This window comes from Telmatherina bonti, assembly GCF_933228915.1.
Source record: "Telmatherina bonti genome assembly, chromosome: 18".
In the NCBI taxonomy this organism is placed as follows: Eukaryota; Metazoa; Chordata; class Actinopteri; order Atheriniformes; family Telmatherinidae; genus Telmatherina; species Telmatherina bonti.
Window position 1 is genome coordinate 11687014 of NC_136616.1, and position 15362 is coordinate 11702375.

Below are 15362 nucleotides of genomic sequence, written 5' to 3' on the forward strand. Positions count from 1 at the left end.
CCAGAGGGCCCCTTAAAAGCCGCAAAATTGTGAAAATTGTGAACGATACACTGTGAAATGACATTTCTAACTCAGCCAGTAGTACCAATAGCACTACACTAAACTCTGTGATGTAACTGTCTGGCTTTTATGTACATTTTCTTAGACTGTATATAGAGATAGACAGACCCTCTGTGACGTCACCCGTAGGTTTCTGAAGCGCTGAATTGAAGCTCGGTTGGCGGTTCCTACCATCGCCATCTTGGCAGAGGCATGCGCGTCGTCTCACCCGGAAAATACAAATATGGGCAAAGAGGTGGAGCTGAGAGGGGGGCTGTGAGCATCATGGTGGATGATTGACATCGATCGAACTCAGGGCTTTCTGTAGCTAAGAGCTAACCTGGAGATAACAGGCGCTAACCAGCTAATGAAGGTAAGCGGGCTAAAGCTAGGTCACGTTGTTAACCGGCTAAAAGCCGCAGTTGTTCTACGTTCTTCTTACTTGAAAAGGGAGATCGGCTACCTTTCAATCAAAGGGACACGCCCCTAAATATGCCTAATTTAAACAAGATTAAATTACTTTTAAACGGGTGAGTTAGGAAAAAATCATGAAGGTAAACCTGACCTATAAACCAAAAATGGATTTTTGAACCAGGCTGTAAACATGTTTATTTCTGCTGTGAAGTTGGTCTTTTTAACATGGGAGTCTATGGGGATTCTCTGTTTTGCAGCCTCTAGTGGATGAGGGGGGAACTGCAGTTTTATGCACATCCGCAAAGGCTTCTCTTTTTACCGCCAAAGGCTCCATCCATCTTTCATATACGGTCTATGGTGATACCCTACGTGGGTCCCAAGGCTGTGTGGGCTGCTCAGCCTGTGCCCATAATGCCCATTAGATAATCCGGCCTTGGAAACAAAGCAGAAAGGAGGCGAGAAAAACTGGGACAAACGCTGGAAAGAGACACAACAGAAAGGGATGCAGAAGGGAGCAACAGGGAACATGTGAAGAAGACAGCAGAGAGGAAGAGGAAAGGGGTGAGAAAGAGAGGTGAGGACAAATGGGTAGTGAGAATTGTTGAAAGGGAAAGAGAAATCTGGAACATAGAAAGATGGAGGACCTCTAAATAGTTAATTATATAAGCTGAATGTCAGGAGGAAATGGCCTGGATGTACCACACTGACATTTCAAACCAGTTCTTGTTAATATTTGCATTTTGGATACAGACGGAAAGTCCGTTGTCGTGAAGTATCTTCTAAGCTCTCTGAGAAGCTCTGGTTTCCTGTTCCTGACCAATGACCGAACCAGAAGTTACTTAAAACAACTTAGTTGTTTCTTTTTTTTTCTGTCAAACATTTTTCTCAGATTCTGTAAAATTCATTTCGGATGGTTCATCCCACATCCTGAGCGAAAAGTTCAGGAAGTTGCCTGAAGTGTTTAAACATCTTGCTGGCGCCCGGATGGACCTTTTTCCTTCAGAACCACCTTAATTCCTGCTGTAGCAGGGTGTTGAAACCAGTTAAGGCTGTGACGATATGCTTTTGTCCTGATTTGGTTTGATTCTAATTTTTTGGGTTATGATTTGATTTAAATGGCGATTCTCACAATTCTTTGATATTGCTGATTATTGTAATTAAAAACAAGCAAAAAAAATGTACAAAACTTTATTTTGCTTGTCATTTTTCTTGATTTCTGTTAGGAAAAAAACAACACAGTCCCAGACCATCATTCTGCTGCTATAATGCCCAAGAAGACAAGTAAAAAGATCAATAAAAATAACAAAAAATTTGTAAGGGATTATTTTTATTTGTTTGGAAAAAAAAAAAAAAAATTTAAAATTGTGAAGCGGAAAAATCCCAATATTCGATAAGATTTTCCCACCACAAGAACCAGTATGAGCTTATTGTCATGTTCAGGACAGCAGTGGGAAACGATTTGAGCTCTGTGACACGGCGTTTCATCCTGCAGAAGTTTCCATCCACAGCGTGGTCATGACGTACATGGTCAGTAACAATAATCTGGTTGCCTGTCGGGGTTAGACCCTGTGAGGTTGGAACTGTTTGGTACTGGTTGCTTGGTCCAGGAGCAGGTTTGATGCACCGCTTTGCCGGACATCTACGTATAGCCAATTTTTTTATTGCTTATCTTTCACCTTTAGTCTTTCGTTCATCATTTTTGTGGCAAACGGACTACATCAATTCACGCCCTGCGGTCATGAACCTTTTGCCCTTCCAGCCAAACATCTGCTTAACAAGTGTTGCACTCCTTTTATATACAGCATCCTTTAACAGCAACAACTTGGAAGAGTTCAACAAATTGGCTGCTATTGGTTCTGATAACACCATTACACCACCAGCAGCCGGAGGTATCGATACTGGACAGGATGGATCCATGCTTTCATCCATTTCAGATCCTTCCATCTCAGTCCTTTCGTCTCCTTTCTGATGCCGAGTTTGAACTTCAGCAAGTCAGAAAGGAGACAAAAGGACATCTACGTGGCTCAATGCCTGGAGCTGCTGCCATGTGATTGGCTGATTAGGCATTTCCATTAGCACAGGTGTACCAGATAAACAGAGTGGTAATTCAGTCGATGTTTCTCCTGTCCAAACATTTTGGTTATTAACTCAATGTAACGTTTGACATTTTCAGGCTTTATTAACTGTACAGTATGAACCTGTTTCTTCACAATGAACTCCTGACTTTAATCCAGCATAAAATCTGATTCTACACTTGGTTTACTGGTTTAGTACAAAGGGATACCCCACGCCGTCTCATTTCCAGCACAACAAACCACAAAACCAGTGGGTGTTTTGTAAATAACAGTTTATTTGAAAGCCAGGGGTCAGGTTTCTGTTCGGTGGCCAGTTTAGCTGCTGCTCTGTTTGGCGGCCAGCCTCTTGTCTCTCTCCTCAGCAATGGTCAGACGGATACCCTTTCCTCTGGGCATGGACACCCATGGCTTGTTGCCCTGGAAACAAACAGATCAGACAAATTAGTTAACTTTAGACAGTTCGATCCATCTGAAGCTCGTGTCATCAGTCCAGGCAAACGCCATGCTTGCAGCAACAAACTGGACATTTCAGGCAACGGCTAAATAAAACGATTTTGTCTTCGTGAAGAAGAGGAGCTCAGAACTTCTTAGAGGAATTGGTTGGTTGTTTTCATTGTTGATCAAAACCAGTAATGATCATCACTGCTCCAAACTGAGTCTTTAGTACAGACTTAAACCACAGAAGAGGAGTGTTGCCACTTGTAGGTAGGTATGAGGAAAATGTCTCATCCAGATGCTGACCTGTCAGCACGTCAGGTCTTAAACCCTCCTCGGGTATAAATCTGTCCTCACCTTGCCAATGACGAAGATGTTGGACAGCCTGGTAGCGAAGCTGTTGCCTGTGCTGTCCTTGACGTGCACCACGTCGAAGGAGCCAGGGTGACGCTCCCTGTTGGTGATCACACCGATACGCCCCAAGTTGGCACCGCCCGTCACCATGCACAGGTTACCTGCAGGGAGGAGGTGAAGGAGGTGAGAGGCGTTTCTCAGGAGCAGCAGCATCAGGAACATGCAGCGATTGAACCTACCAGTATCAAACTTGATAAAATCTGTGACCTTGCCGCTTTCCAGGTCGATGCGAACTGTGTCGTTGACCTTGATGAGGGGGTCGGGGTAGCGGATGGTGCGGGCGTCGTGGGTCACCAGGTGTGGGACCCCCTTGGTGCCGATGAGGATTTTCTTCACCTTGCACAGCTTGTACTGCAGAGCGAGAGGAGACGGGTCAGGAAACGTCGAGCAGCTTCCAACATTTCCCTGAATCTGGTCTATAAAAGGCATCTTAAAAGGATGTTGGAGTCATGTTTCAGGGAAAAATAAAAAGTTTGCTGAAGTCTCTTATTTTAAAAATAAAGAAAATTTGAACAGGATTTAGAAAAGTCAACCCCAAGCCACCACCATTAACCACAGACTGTATAAAAAGGGATGGACGAGGCCTCTGTGACATCACCCAAAGGTTTCTGAAGACCTGAATTGAAGCTCAGTGGGCGGTTCCTACCATCGCCATCTTGGCGTCTCGCCCGGAAAATATATATATATATATGTGTGCAAAGAGGTGGAGCTGAGAGGGGGGGCTGTGAGCGTCATGGTGGATGACTGACATCGATCGAACTCAGAGCTTTCTGCAGCTAAGAGCTAACCCGGAGCTAACCAGCTAACGGAGGTGTGTGGGCTAAAGGATCAGTCACGTTAACCGGCTAAAAACTGCGGTTGTTCTACGTTCTTCTTACTTGAAGCGGGAGATTGTGTACCTGTCAATCAAAAGGACACGCCCCTAAATATGCTAAATTTCTAGATGAAATTACTTTTAAACGGGCGATTTAGAAAAAAATTCACTCCTCCCACAGTTGTCATGAAGGTAAACCTGATCTATTACACCTAAAATGGATTTTTGAACCAGGCTGTCAACATGTTTATTTCTGCTGTGAAGTTGGTCTTTTTAACATGGGAGTCTATGGGGATTTGCTCTGTTTTGGAGCCCCTAGTGGATGAAGGGGGGAACTGCAGTTTTATGCACTTCCGCATAGGCTTCACTTTTAACCGCCGGAGGTTGCCGCTTGATTTTAACCCAGGGGTGTCCAAAATCAGTTTTACTGGTTTTCCATGCATCCCTGCTGCAACACACCCAGCTTCCATTAAATGGATCCAACAGCCTATGAAGTTCTGCACAGTGACAGATTCATTTGAGTCAGACGTGTTGGAGCAGGGACACACGGAAAATCTGCAGGACTGAGGATCTTGATGATCGGAGCTGGACATCCCTGTTGAACTTTTGGGGTTGTGGTTCATGTAGACACACTTGTTTAAATTAAATCGACAATAAACCCATCGCTACCAGATTGATATGCATAAGACCTCAGAATTCCAGTGTCAGAAAGCAAACATTGACACGCCGGAGCGAACGGTAATGAACCAAAGGAAAAAGGAAAACCTCATCCTTGCCAAATACATGACAGTAATGATTCTGTGCATTAAGATGCCACTGCATGCATTCAGCAACGCCTCAACCACAGCTGTGCCAGGTTACATGAGCACAACCTCAGACCTTATGAAGGTTTCAATATATCTCGGACTCTGACTGGAATACTGTGTGCATGAAATCCACCGTGTGACCCTGCCATTTAGCCAGCGCAGCACCAGCTTCTACCAGTGTGCACTGTATACAACCAGTAATAGTTAGCATTAGCATTCCTGCTATCTTCAGGACCGGATACAAAGACGTCGGTTTCTATGAAATCATCAAAGTGGATGTATTTAGTTTGCAGAGGTCTCTTAGATGTCCTGTTTACTTTCAGCCTTTTCTGGAAATTAATAAAACAAATCAACCAAGAAAATTAAAAGTATGGCTTTTGGTTTTGGTGAGGTATATATCGAGCAATCTGATGTTCTGGCGGTGAAGTGTGGCGGTTAGCTGACCTGAGCTGTTCGGCCCAGATCAGATTATGGTCGGTGCCACATGAAAAAGTAGTTTTTCTGGTTTCACAATGTTGCGGCGAAGTCATTTGTCCAGTTGCATTTTGTTGCAGGTGTTTATGGTACAATCACCTGCTGCATATTTATCTTAAGAAGTTATAAACCAAATACTTTGTTGACAAAATGCACTTTGACTGTTGATTCAGTGGTGTTGGTACCTCTTGTCTGAGAAACATAAGTTCAGCTTGATGCTGAAGGGGTCAACATCTTTACTGTATGTATGAGTAAACCTCATGATTAGAAATACTTTGAAGAGACGCTTCTAAAATGATAAAAATTTTAGTTTTTAAGACTTTTTAAATTTACAAAAGGATCCTCCCCCCTCCCCTACATTTTCCCCAAACAATCAGACAAAAAAAAAAAAAAAAAAAAAAACCTCCAGTTACCATATCTCTTTGACGTTAAACATAATTCACAAATACATACTAAGGCCTGTTATTTTATAATAATTATACCTACCGGGATTAGGTAAGGTTCCCAAATTCTAACAAAGGTTTTATAAGATTGTCTTTGACAGTATGTTATTTTTTTCCAAGGGCACACAACTGTTCATCTCTGTAAACCATATGGTCAGAGACGGGGGGGGGGGGGGAAATCAGGCTTCCATGTAATCGCACTTCATTTTCTAGCCACTATCATGGCTATCACAAGAAATTTTGGGGGGTATTTATCTTGGGGTTCCTAAATTTTCATCAAGTTTCCAATTAAACAAATTTCAGGGTCCAGGGGTATTGAATTCATGACAATGTTAGCCAGAGCATCACACTGGTCCTGCCAGAAACCTCTGATGTAACCTTTTGTAAATTTAAAAAGTCCTGAAAATTAAATATAATTAAAAAAGAAAAAAAAAATTAACTAGTAAGAGATGAAAAGTCTTATTGATGCCATTTAAATGTAATTCTCCTCGTATTTGTATTGACATGACAAATTTAGCATCTCTCATCATACAAACAGTTGGATTTGTTCCTCCTGTGATTTAACAGGAAGCAAGTTTATAAAAATAGAGTTTCTCTCATTCTGGCTTCAATACTGTTTCAGTGCTTTAACAACCCGATCTCCGCTCTCACCTTGGCCTCCTCAGCGGTGATGCGGTGGACGGTGAAACGTCCCTTTACATCGTAGATCAGACGGAAGTGCTCTCCGGTCTTCTCGATGCTGATGACATCTGCATGAACAGAAACCATGTGGTCGGAAATCAGCTGCAAGTTTCCACAAACATGTTTATCAATAATCCAGTGCTGCTGATTCACTACTAAAATCAACAGCAGGATTCACTGATGTAAGATAGGTACGTTTTGTTTCAACCTTTTTGCACCACAGCCAACTTTAAACCATCTGATTGTAAATGTAACAACATGAAACATCATCTGTTTTCTGTCAAACCTAAAAGTTTGCTGACATTAGAACGCGTCTTTTACAAACGGGTAGATGTACAGCAAAATATACTGAACAGGGATCGCTAACTCTGATCAACGAGCCGTTAATCTGCTTCTGCAGAAACATTTCACTTCCGTCAGGTGGGACGCAGCAGGGAAACATCTAAAACCTGCAGGACAGTGAGTCAAGAGGTCCCAGCTCTGAAGTCAGGACAAAATTACATAAAGCCACAAATCCCTCAAATTTCAATGTTTTCTCATGTTTTACTGACACACACAACAGTGCAGCTCCTGTTATATTATTCTGTTTTTTACTTTTAGTTTTTCTTCCACTACAACATAAGTTTATTGTAGGGATTCACCGATCCACCTTCTGGGAGTTCTGATCCGATGCAGATATCTGAAATGTGAATATCTGCCGATACCAAACTTGTTTCTGTGAACATTATTATGACTATGGTTATTATTGCTGTTATAACTGTGTAAGATTTCATTAGGTTTTAATAAATGACCCATCCTTTCTGAAGTTACCTCATCAATACAAATATAATAACATTACAGATCTAACTATCTGAACAAGTTTTATTCTGATTTGGCACATTTTACCGAAATACAAATATAAATGTGTTGTTTTGAAACAAAGATCTCACTTTTAGTGTAAAAAATGTGAGAAAAATGTCACATTTTAACATTCAAAGCATTTATTTCATTTAAAACACGTCTGAAGCATGTCATGAAACACATCTGCACTGGCTTGACTAGTGCGGTATAGGTACACTTTTATCAAGACCAAGTACAAGTACACGCACGGTATTGAGTGGATACAATGATAGCAGTATCGGTGCATCCCTAGTTTATTATATTATTCTATATCACAGTTTCTTAAACACCCATAAGTATCACTATGAACCAGTGGGAGTGTCTAAACCCAGTCCAAAAGCAACTTTTAAATGCAACTCTTCTCAACCACACGTGAATAGATAAAATGGCTCGTTTCCAGGCCTCTGCAGAGCTGAATGACAGAATTCAGACGTGATTGAGGTGTGTTGGAGAAGGGAGGCATCTAAAAGTCTCCAGAACAGGACTTGGGCACCGCCGCTGTTATGTACCTGTAGATCACCTGCTGCAACAATAAAATATCATCTATTGCCTTGAAATAAATTATGCATTACACGTGATTCAGAACATGTAACGTTACCTTAATTAAATATAAGAAAAGTCCTATTAACTGTTTTCTTTTACACTTTATTTTAACCTTTACTTCACATGAATTCTCCTAATTGCACAGCTGCTTGTGTTTACTAACCTGTTCTGGTCGATTTTTTTATTCCTAAGTACCACAAAACCTATAAACGCCAGCGTGCCACAACTTGCCCCTCAGGGGCAAAGAACTGGAGTGAATAGACATTACAACAAACCACCATCACAGCCTAACCCAAGCTTCATCGTTCATATAAAACGAGCTTCCACCGAGCAGAGGAGGCTTCCCTCTGATTTGTTAATTAAAATGCAACAACTCCATATGAGGCCGCTGGCTGCCAATGAGGCGGTGAAGAAACTAGCAGCTCTGGAGGAGGCAGGACCGCTTTTCATCTCTTACATCCGATGCTGCTGCAGCTGAACAAACACTGACGATAAAGTCTCAACAACACAACAGAAACTTCATAATTCATTTGTAAGAATCGCTCATTTTAGCCTGATAAATCCCTCCTGCTCCACGACATATCAGGTCTGCAGCGACCCTGCAGACTTTCCAAAAAACAGCTGGTCATCTGATCACCTACAACACAAGTAAAACTCGTCCACTCCTTATGTTTCTACTAGAAACATCTCTAATGCTACAGCTGGGTTGGGAGCTCAGCACTTCTTAGAGGAAATGTTTGTGTAGTTTCAGCTCATTGCTGATCAAACAACACACAATCATCACTGCTCCAGCAATCATACACTCACGGTGTTTTAATTTAAAGTTTTTAACCACCTTTTTCACAATGACCACAAACTAGAAACACCGCGGTGACGCTCACCCATGAATCCAGCGGGGTAGGTGACATCGGTGCGGACTTTGCCGTCAATCTTGATGAACCTCTGCATGCAGATCTTCTTCACTTCATCCCCTGTCAGGGCGTACTTCAGCCGGTTCCTCAGGAAGATGATGAGGGGCAGGCACTCCCTCAGCTTGTGGGGACCAGTGGAGGGACGAGGAGCCTGGAAGGGATAAATAAATGTTAAAGTTGAAGATTAATGCGTCTGATTTTATATTTATTCAGCTCTAGTAGCGGACACAGCTTCATTTATCTACAAAAATGCTTAGAAATAGACACATTCATGTACATTAAACCTTTTAAACAACAACACATGGCAAGACTTGAATATTAAATAAATTAATTACTTTCCAGAGGTTGGATAGAAACATAAACTTACAAAAACTCCAGTGAGCTTGTCCAGCATCCAGTGCTTTGGCGCTGCAACGCGCTTCAGGTGCTTCTTCGGTCCTCTTGCCTAGAAAACAGGGGACAAAGTCGGTCAGCTAAGAATGCCAACATCCCTCCAAAGTCACCTACTTCACACCAGCACACACAGCCAGTCCGGGTTTGGCACAGATCTACAGAGAAGTGAGACCCCCACAGACCCGCTAGCGTGGCGCCGCAGTGATGGCAGCGTTGCCGGCTGCGGCCTGGTTGAGATAACCTTCCCACAGATTGCACCGGCACGATTATGTACAACTTCTCAAGTTTAATGTAAAATCACAACAAAGCATTTACTAATAAAACGTATTATGTGTTCAGTTCCGCTGCCTAAATGCACTTTAATCATTTCTTCGACGTGCTAACGCTGATAGCTACAACTAAGCTAACAAGCTATGAGCGACACAACCAAAATGTTGTTTTAAATCAGTAAATTTATAAACATCGTCGATGTTTTGGCCAAAAATATAAAGTCCAGCTATTGAGACATGAGTAGTACTTTAAAATAGGGTAAGTTTTTATTTGATTATAGGTTGGTGAAAGGTGATGTTTAGTGATTATTTCAGAGGAGAATCGTGATGAACACGGCTCACCATGTTGGAGTCTGCGGGAAAAGGACCTCTCGGCTTCCGGTGGTGAATGATATGACTTGCTACGGTGGTCAGAGAGGTACAAAATACCTGAAAGGCGAAGTGGAAACTAACACAAGCTTCTTATTTTTACGAAATAAAATGAATAATTATTAAACATGCAAACATTTTGAGGCAAAATATTACTTAATATTCTGGTGCATTAATAATTAGTGTTTAAAATGATACAAAAGTCAACATAAAAGTACAACTGTAGAAATTTAATGAGATTAATCAGATTAAAAAAAAACAACTCAAAACTCAAATGAAACTTTTTTTTTCAGGTCCAGCGCGGCTATATCAAGACTGATGATGATTACAAAAAATTAAATAAATAAAAAATTATTATTATTATTATTATTATTATTATTATTATTATTAATAATAATAATAATAATAATAATAATAATAATAATAATAATAAATAACAATAATAATAATAGTAATAATATTATTTAGATTATCAAGCACAGCCATATACATGAGATGTATAAAGGCAAATAACAAATTTAATATAATTCAACCTTTTTAACCCCAAATGTCATGTTCATAAAAAAAATAGTTAAAAAATAAATAAATAAAAAGGAAAACCTTGTCTAAACAACGAATATGCAGAAAAAAATCACTTTAAAAATGAAAATGCCTGTTAAATTTTTTAATATACGCTTTTGCTAAAAAAAAAAAAAAAAAAAAAAAAAGTTCTATGTGTTTATTGGTCTGCAATGGACTGGTAACCTATCCAGGGTGTACCTGCTTATTGCCCAATGAGTGCTGGTAAAGGCTCCAGCTTGTTAAGGAAATGGAATGAGTGTATTAAGTAGATGAGAACAATAAGCTACACTGTCACATATAAGTGCCATTCTGACAGTGCAATGTTTTCTTGTAATTATTGTTTTAACAATCATTTTTATACATTCAGACTTTAATTACACATTTACTAATGTTCTACTTTAAAAACAAAAATGTCTGAAGTGCATTACTTCTAAATATTTCATACGTTTCAAATTTAGCCATTCTGAATATTTACTTTACATGATCTACGATTCAGAGTCTTATGCATTTACAAACATACAATTGTCTTCTTTTATATAAAATATTGTATGAATTCAAATAATATGTAGTAAAGAGGAACCTTATTATGAGATGTTCATTTAAAATAATATTATAAAAAATGTATACAACATTACTCTTTATCCTTAATGGCCTGAAGCTGCTGTTCATAAATCACCCTTGAGAACACAAATACATATTTAACAAATGAATGACAATATATTTATAAATAAATAGACAAAGAAAGTTGATTGAATTTGTAAAATAGAAATAAATCTGTGACACCATCAACAGACTACTGCAAAGCCCCACACAAAGTGTCTGTCTGTATTTAATACTGATTATAAACATTTATCTTCAATCATTTATTGGACTGGAAGTTTCCATGCACAGGAGATGAATTTAATGTTGATTTTAATTCACTCTGAACCCGTGCTGGAAGCTGCTGGACAGCCATCCCTCCCCTTGCAGGAAATGCCAATGCCTTTGGTAGATTTCTGTCCTGTTTACACGTATGGAGATAAAAACCTTTCCTGCATCTGCATCTTCTTCTGCCAACAGATTCCTACTGATTACTGCATGCCAGCTCTGTCTGAAGGCATCTCTGCTTCCCCAGGCTGCTGGAACAAAGGAAGCTGGACTCCCTTCATCCCCGATACAAATGCCCCAAGCATGACATACTCTAAATGTTTATTATTTCATTCCTTGGGTGAATAAATCTGTTCTTCAGGTCAGTGGTGCAGATGTGTTTCCAACAGAATCAACCCACTAACCTACATTTTGCACTTTGCAAAGGCTTCCAGAATATCAGCAGCTCGTCCTGCAGCCAGAAATAAGTTGGGAATCCGTCTCTGTCTTATAGTCCGGATCCAAATCTTCATAAAAGTTTGGTTTTATTGGTGCAAACCTTTTAGATAACACACACACACACACTTCTATCTGAATCAAATATTCTGAAGCGAAGCAGGACGATGACATCTGTTAAGGGCTGTTTTCACATTTTACAGTTTGATAAAAATGAAAAAATGAAATTGTTTTCCAGGATTTATGTGGCATTAAATTAAACATTTTGATGGTTTGGACAGCTGGTCAGACAAAGCAAAGTGCTTTACTACCAAATTCTTCACATTTTTCTTACTTTTTCAAATAAATAATTTATTTCAGATTCTAAAAACATTATGTTTTAATCAAGCAACGAGAACATCAGCAAACATTTTTAAGTAGGTCGATTTTCAAACAGAATCTCTTCAAAGTCTGCGTCTTCAGCAAGTTCAGTTCAGTTCAGTTTGGTTCAGTTCAGTTCAGTTTGGTTCAGATCAGTTCAGTTCAGTTCAGTTTGGTTCAGTTCAGTTCAGTTTGGTTCAGATCAGTTCAGTTCAGTTCAGTTTGGTTCAGATCAGTTCAGTTCAGTTCAGTTTGGTTCAGTTCAGTTCAGTTTGGTTCAGATCAGTTCAGTTCAGTTCAGTTTGATTCAGATCAGTTCAGTTCAGTTCAGTTTGATTCAGTTCAGTTCAGTTCAGTTGAATTCGGTTCAGTTCAGTTCAGTTTGGTTCAGATCAGTTCAGTTAATTTACCTTCAGTTCAGTCTGGTTCAGTTCAATCTGCTTCAGTTCAGTTTAGTTCAATTCAGTTCAGTTCATTTTGGTTCAGTTCAGTTCAGTTTGGTTCAGATCAGTTCAGTTCAGTTCAGTTTGGTTCAGATCAGTTCAGTTCAGTTCAGTTTGATTCAGTTCAGTTCAGTTCAGTTGAATTCGGTTCAGTTCAGTTCAGTTTGGTTCAGATCAGTTCAGTTAATTTACCTTCAGTTCAGTCTGGTTCAGTTCAATCTGCTTCAGTTCAGTTTAGTTCAATTCAGTTCAGTTCATTTTGGTTCAGTTCAGTTCAGTTCAGGCTGGTTCAGTTCAGGTCATTCATTCATTATCCCAACCGCTTAGTCCGATTATGGGTTGTGGGGAAGCTGGAGCCTATCCCAGCAGTCTTTGGGCGAAAGGCAGGGTACACTCCATGGCAGGACCACACAGAGACAAACAACCATTCATGCTCACACCTATGTGCAATTTAGAGTAACCAATCAACCTAACATGAATGTCTTTGGATGGTGGGAGGAAGCCGGAGTACCCGGAGAGAACCCACGGATACACAGAGAGAACATACAAACCCCACACAGAAAAACCACTGTCCAAACCTTGCCCAGCCAAGGATCAAACCAGCCGGTTTGGTTCGGTTCAGTTTTATTTGCCATTTTCAGTATTAAAACCACATTGGAAAGCAATAGTAAGAGCACATTAAGCAAACACACGTAAAGACATCCTAAAATAGACTAAAAATAAAAGGAATAAAACTAAAAGAATAAGTGAAAAGCAGCACTTCAGCAATGACAAAACGATAATGAGGTGCATGTCTGAGGCATTTTCAGAGTTCATTGTTTAAAGTCACAACCACTTGTGGAAAGTAACTCTGTGTGCCGAGATGTAGTGCATTTAACAGTGCGGTATCGTCTACCTGAGGCCAGGACCTCCAACAACTCAGTAGCAGGATGGTCAAAGGGAACATTAATAATCTGTAATGCCCTTTTTAAAAGTCTAGATTTATAAATGTCCTCCGGAAGTGGTAGGTCGCAGCCTATTGTCCTGTGAGCAGAGCGAACCACTCTGTTTAAAGTTTTCTTTTCTTTCACAGTGAGATTACCAAACCACGGCGTGATAGAGCTGATAAGAAGGCTTTCAATAAAAGTTTAAAAGAATGGTTTTGTTTTGAGCAAATTCCCTTAATATTCATAAAAAGAAGAGACGCTGGCGAGTCTTTTTAGAAATATTAGGAAGGTTGGACTGCCAGCTCAGATCTTTGGAGAGACTGACACCAAAGAACTTACATTTATCCACCTTTTGCACCTGAACCATAAATGACAATGAAAACTTTGTTCTTCTTACGACTAAAATCAATAACCAGTTCACACCAAGGTTGTTTTCTTCGCTCCAGCGGACAATATTTCCTACCACTGTTCTGTAATGTGATTCATCATCTGAACTGATCAGACCGATAACAGCGGTATTGCCTGCATACTCCATGGGATGAGTAGCACGGTTGTCATATGTGTAAAGAGTGAAAAGCAAAGGACTTAAAACACAACCTTCTGGGGAATCTATGCTCATACATGGTTCATCAGAGACATAGCCATTAATTTAGACTTTCTGTGGTCTACAGGTTAAAAAGTTTAAAATCCATTTGCAATTGGCATCACCAAGACCAAAAATCTTCAATTTGTGAATGAGCTTCACAGGAAGCAAGGGGTTAAAAGCAGAGCTGTAGTCTATAAAAAGCATCCATGCATAAGATTTTCCTTTGTCTAAATGTTTATACGCAGAGTTCAGAACAAAAGAAATACCATCTTTCATGCTCCTGTTTTCCTGTAAGCAAACTGGAGTGGGCCCACAGACACAGGAATTTGTCCTTTATTATAGTCCAATACCAGTAGCTCAAAGGTTTCCATTGAGACGGAAGTTAAATCTACTGGCCGATAGCCATTAAGACATGTCACAGGTGTCCTCTTAGGCACTGGTAGTATGACAGAGTGGGACGGTGCAATATCTGAGTGACATGTTATACAAGTCTGCGATGGACAGGCGAGCTGTCCGGGCTGCCTTTCACCCTAAGACTGCTGGGATAGGCTCCAGCTTCCCCGCGACCATGAACTGGATTAAGCTGTTAGGAAAATGAATGAATGTTTTACAAGTGAGTTACAGCCACACCGAAGGATTTATTATTGATTAATCAGAACTGAAATAAACACTTATCTCACCCCGAAGAACAGGCTGCTTGCTAATCTGCTATAAACCCGGATAGTGCTGAACATTTTCAATGTGTGGAACCAACCTGAACCTCATCTGATGGGAAAAGTTTGGACACACTTTCCAATTAAATTCAATGGGAAAGTGTGTCAAAACCTTTGACTGTGTAGATCCAAGTCAGTTCTTGTTTCCACGTGACAATATAACCTGACAAACTTAATAAGAGGGTTCTTATTTTCACATGAATCTCCAGATTTACCCCTTCACCGTCCATTATGAGCTTGTCGTTGCGCCACGTGACCACCAGAGGGCAGCATGCAGCCACGCACGTGTGAGATATTAAAGTCAAACAGGACAGATGCGTCCCGTAGGTAATTCCCACTGCCTAAAAATGACTTTTAAAAGTATTTCTCACAATTTTTTCTCTGTATATTTCATTCTCTGTTTTAGAGCTCTAATGCATCGTTAGATGTAACCGATCTAATGATTGACTGATCATGAGAAATGATAAATAAACCTAAATAAAAACAGAAATCTGTCTATAGGCTATCTATCT

The 15362-nt window shown here is 40.1% G+C and overlaps 1 protein-coding gene across 1 annotated transcript; it reads right to left on the reverse strand.

Annotated features, from left to right (window-relative positions):
- Window positions 1–2789: 2789 nt before the first annotated feature.
- rps4x (ribosomal protein S4 X-linked) lies at window positions 2790–9969 on the reverse strand. Its single transcript, XM_079257682.1, has 7 exons — window positions 9933–9969; window positions 9296–9373; window positions 8899–9079; window positions 6566–6663; window positions 3557–3728; window positions 3321–3478; window positions 2790–2945 (listed from the first exon to the last, which is right to left on the reverse strand). The coding sequence occupies exons 1-7, from the start codon at window positions 9933–9935 to the stop codon at window positions 2844–2846; spliced, it is 792 nt and encodes a 263-aa protein (XP_079113808.1). The 5' UTR covers window positions 9936–9969; the 3' UTR covers window positions 2790–2843.
- Between the last annotated feature and the right edge of the window lie 5393 nt (window positions 9970–15362).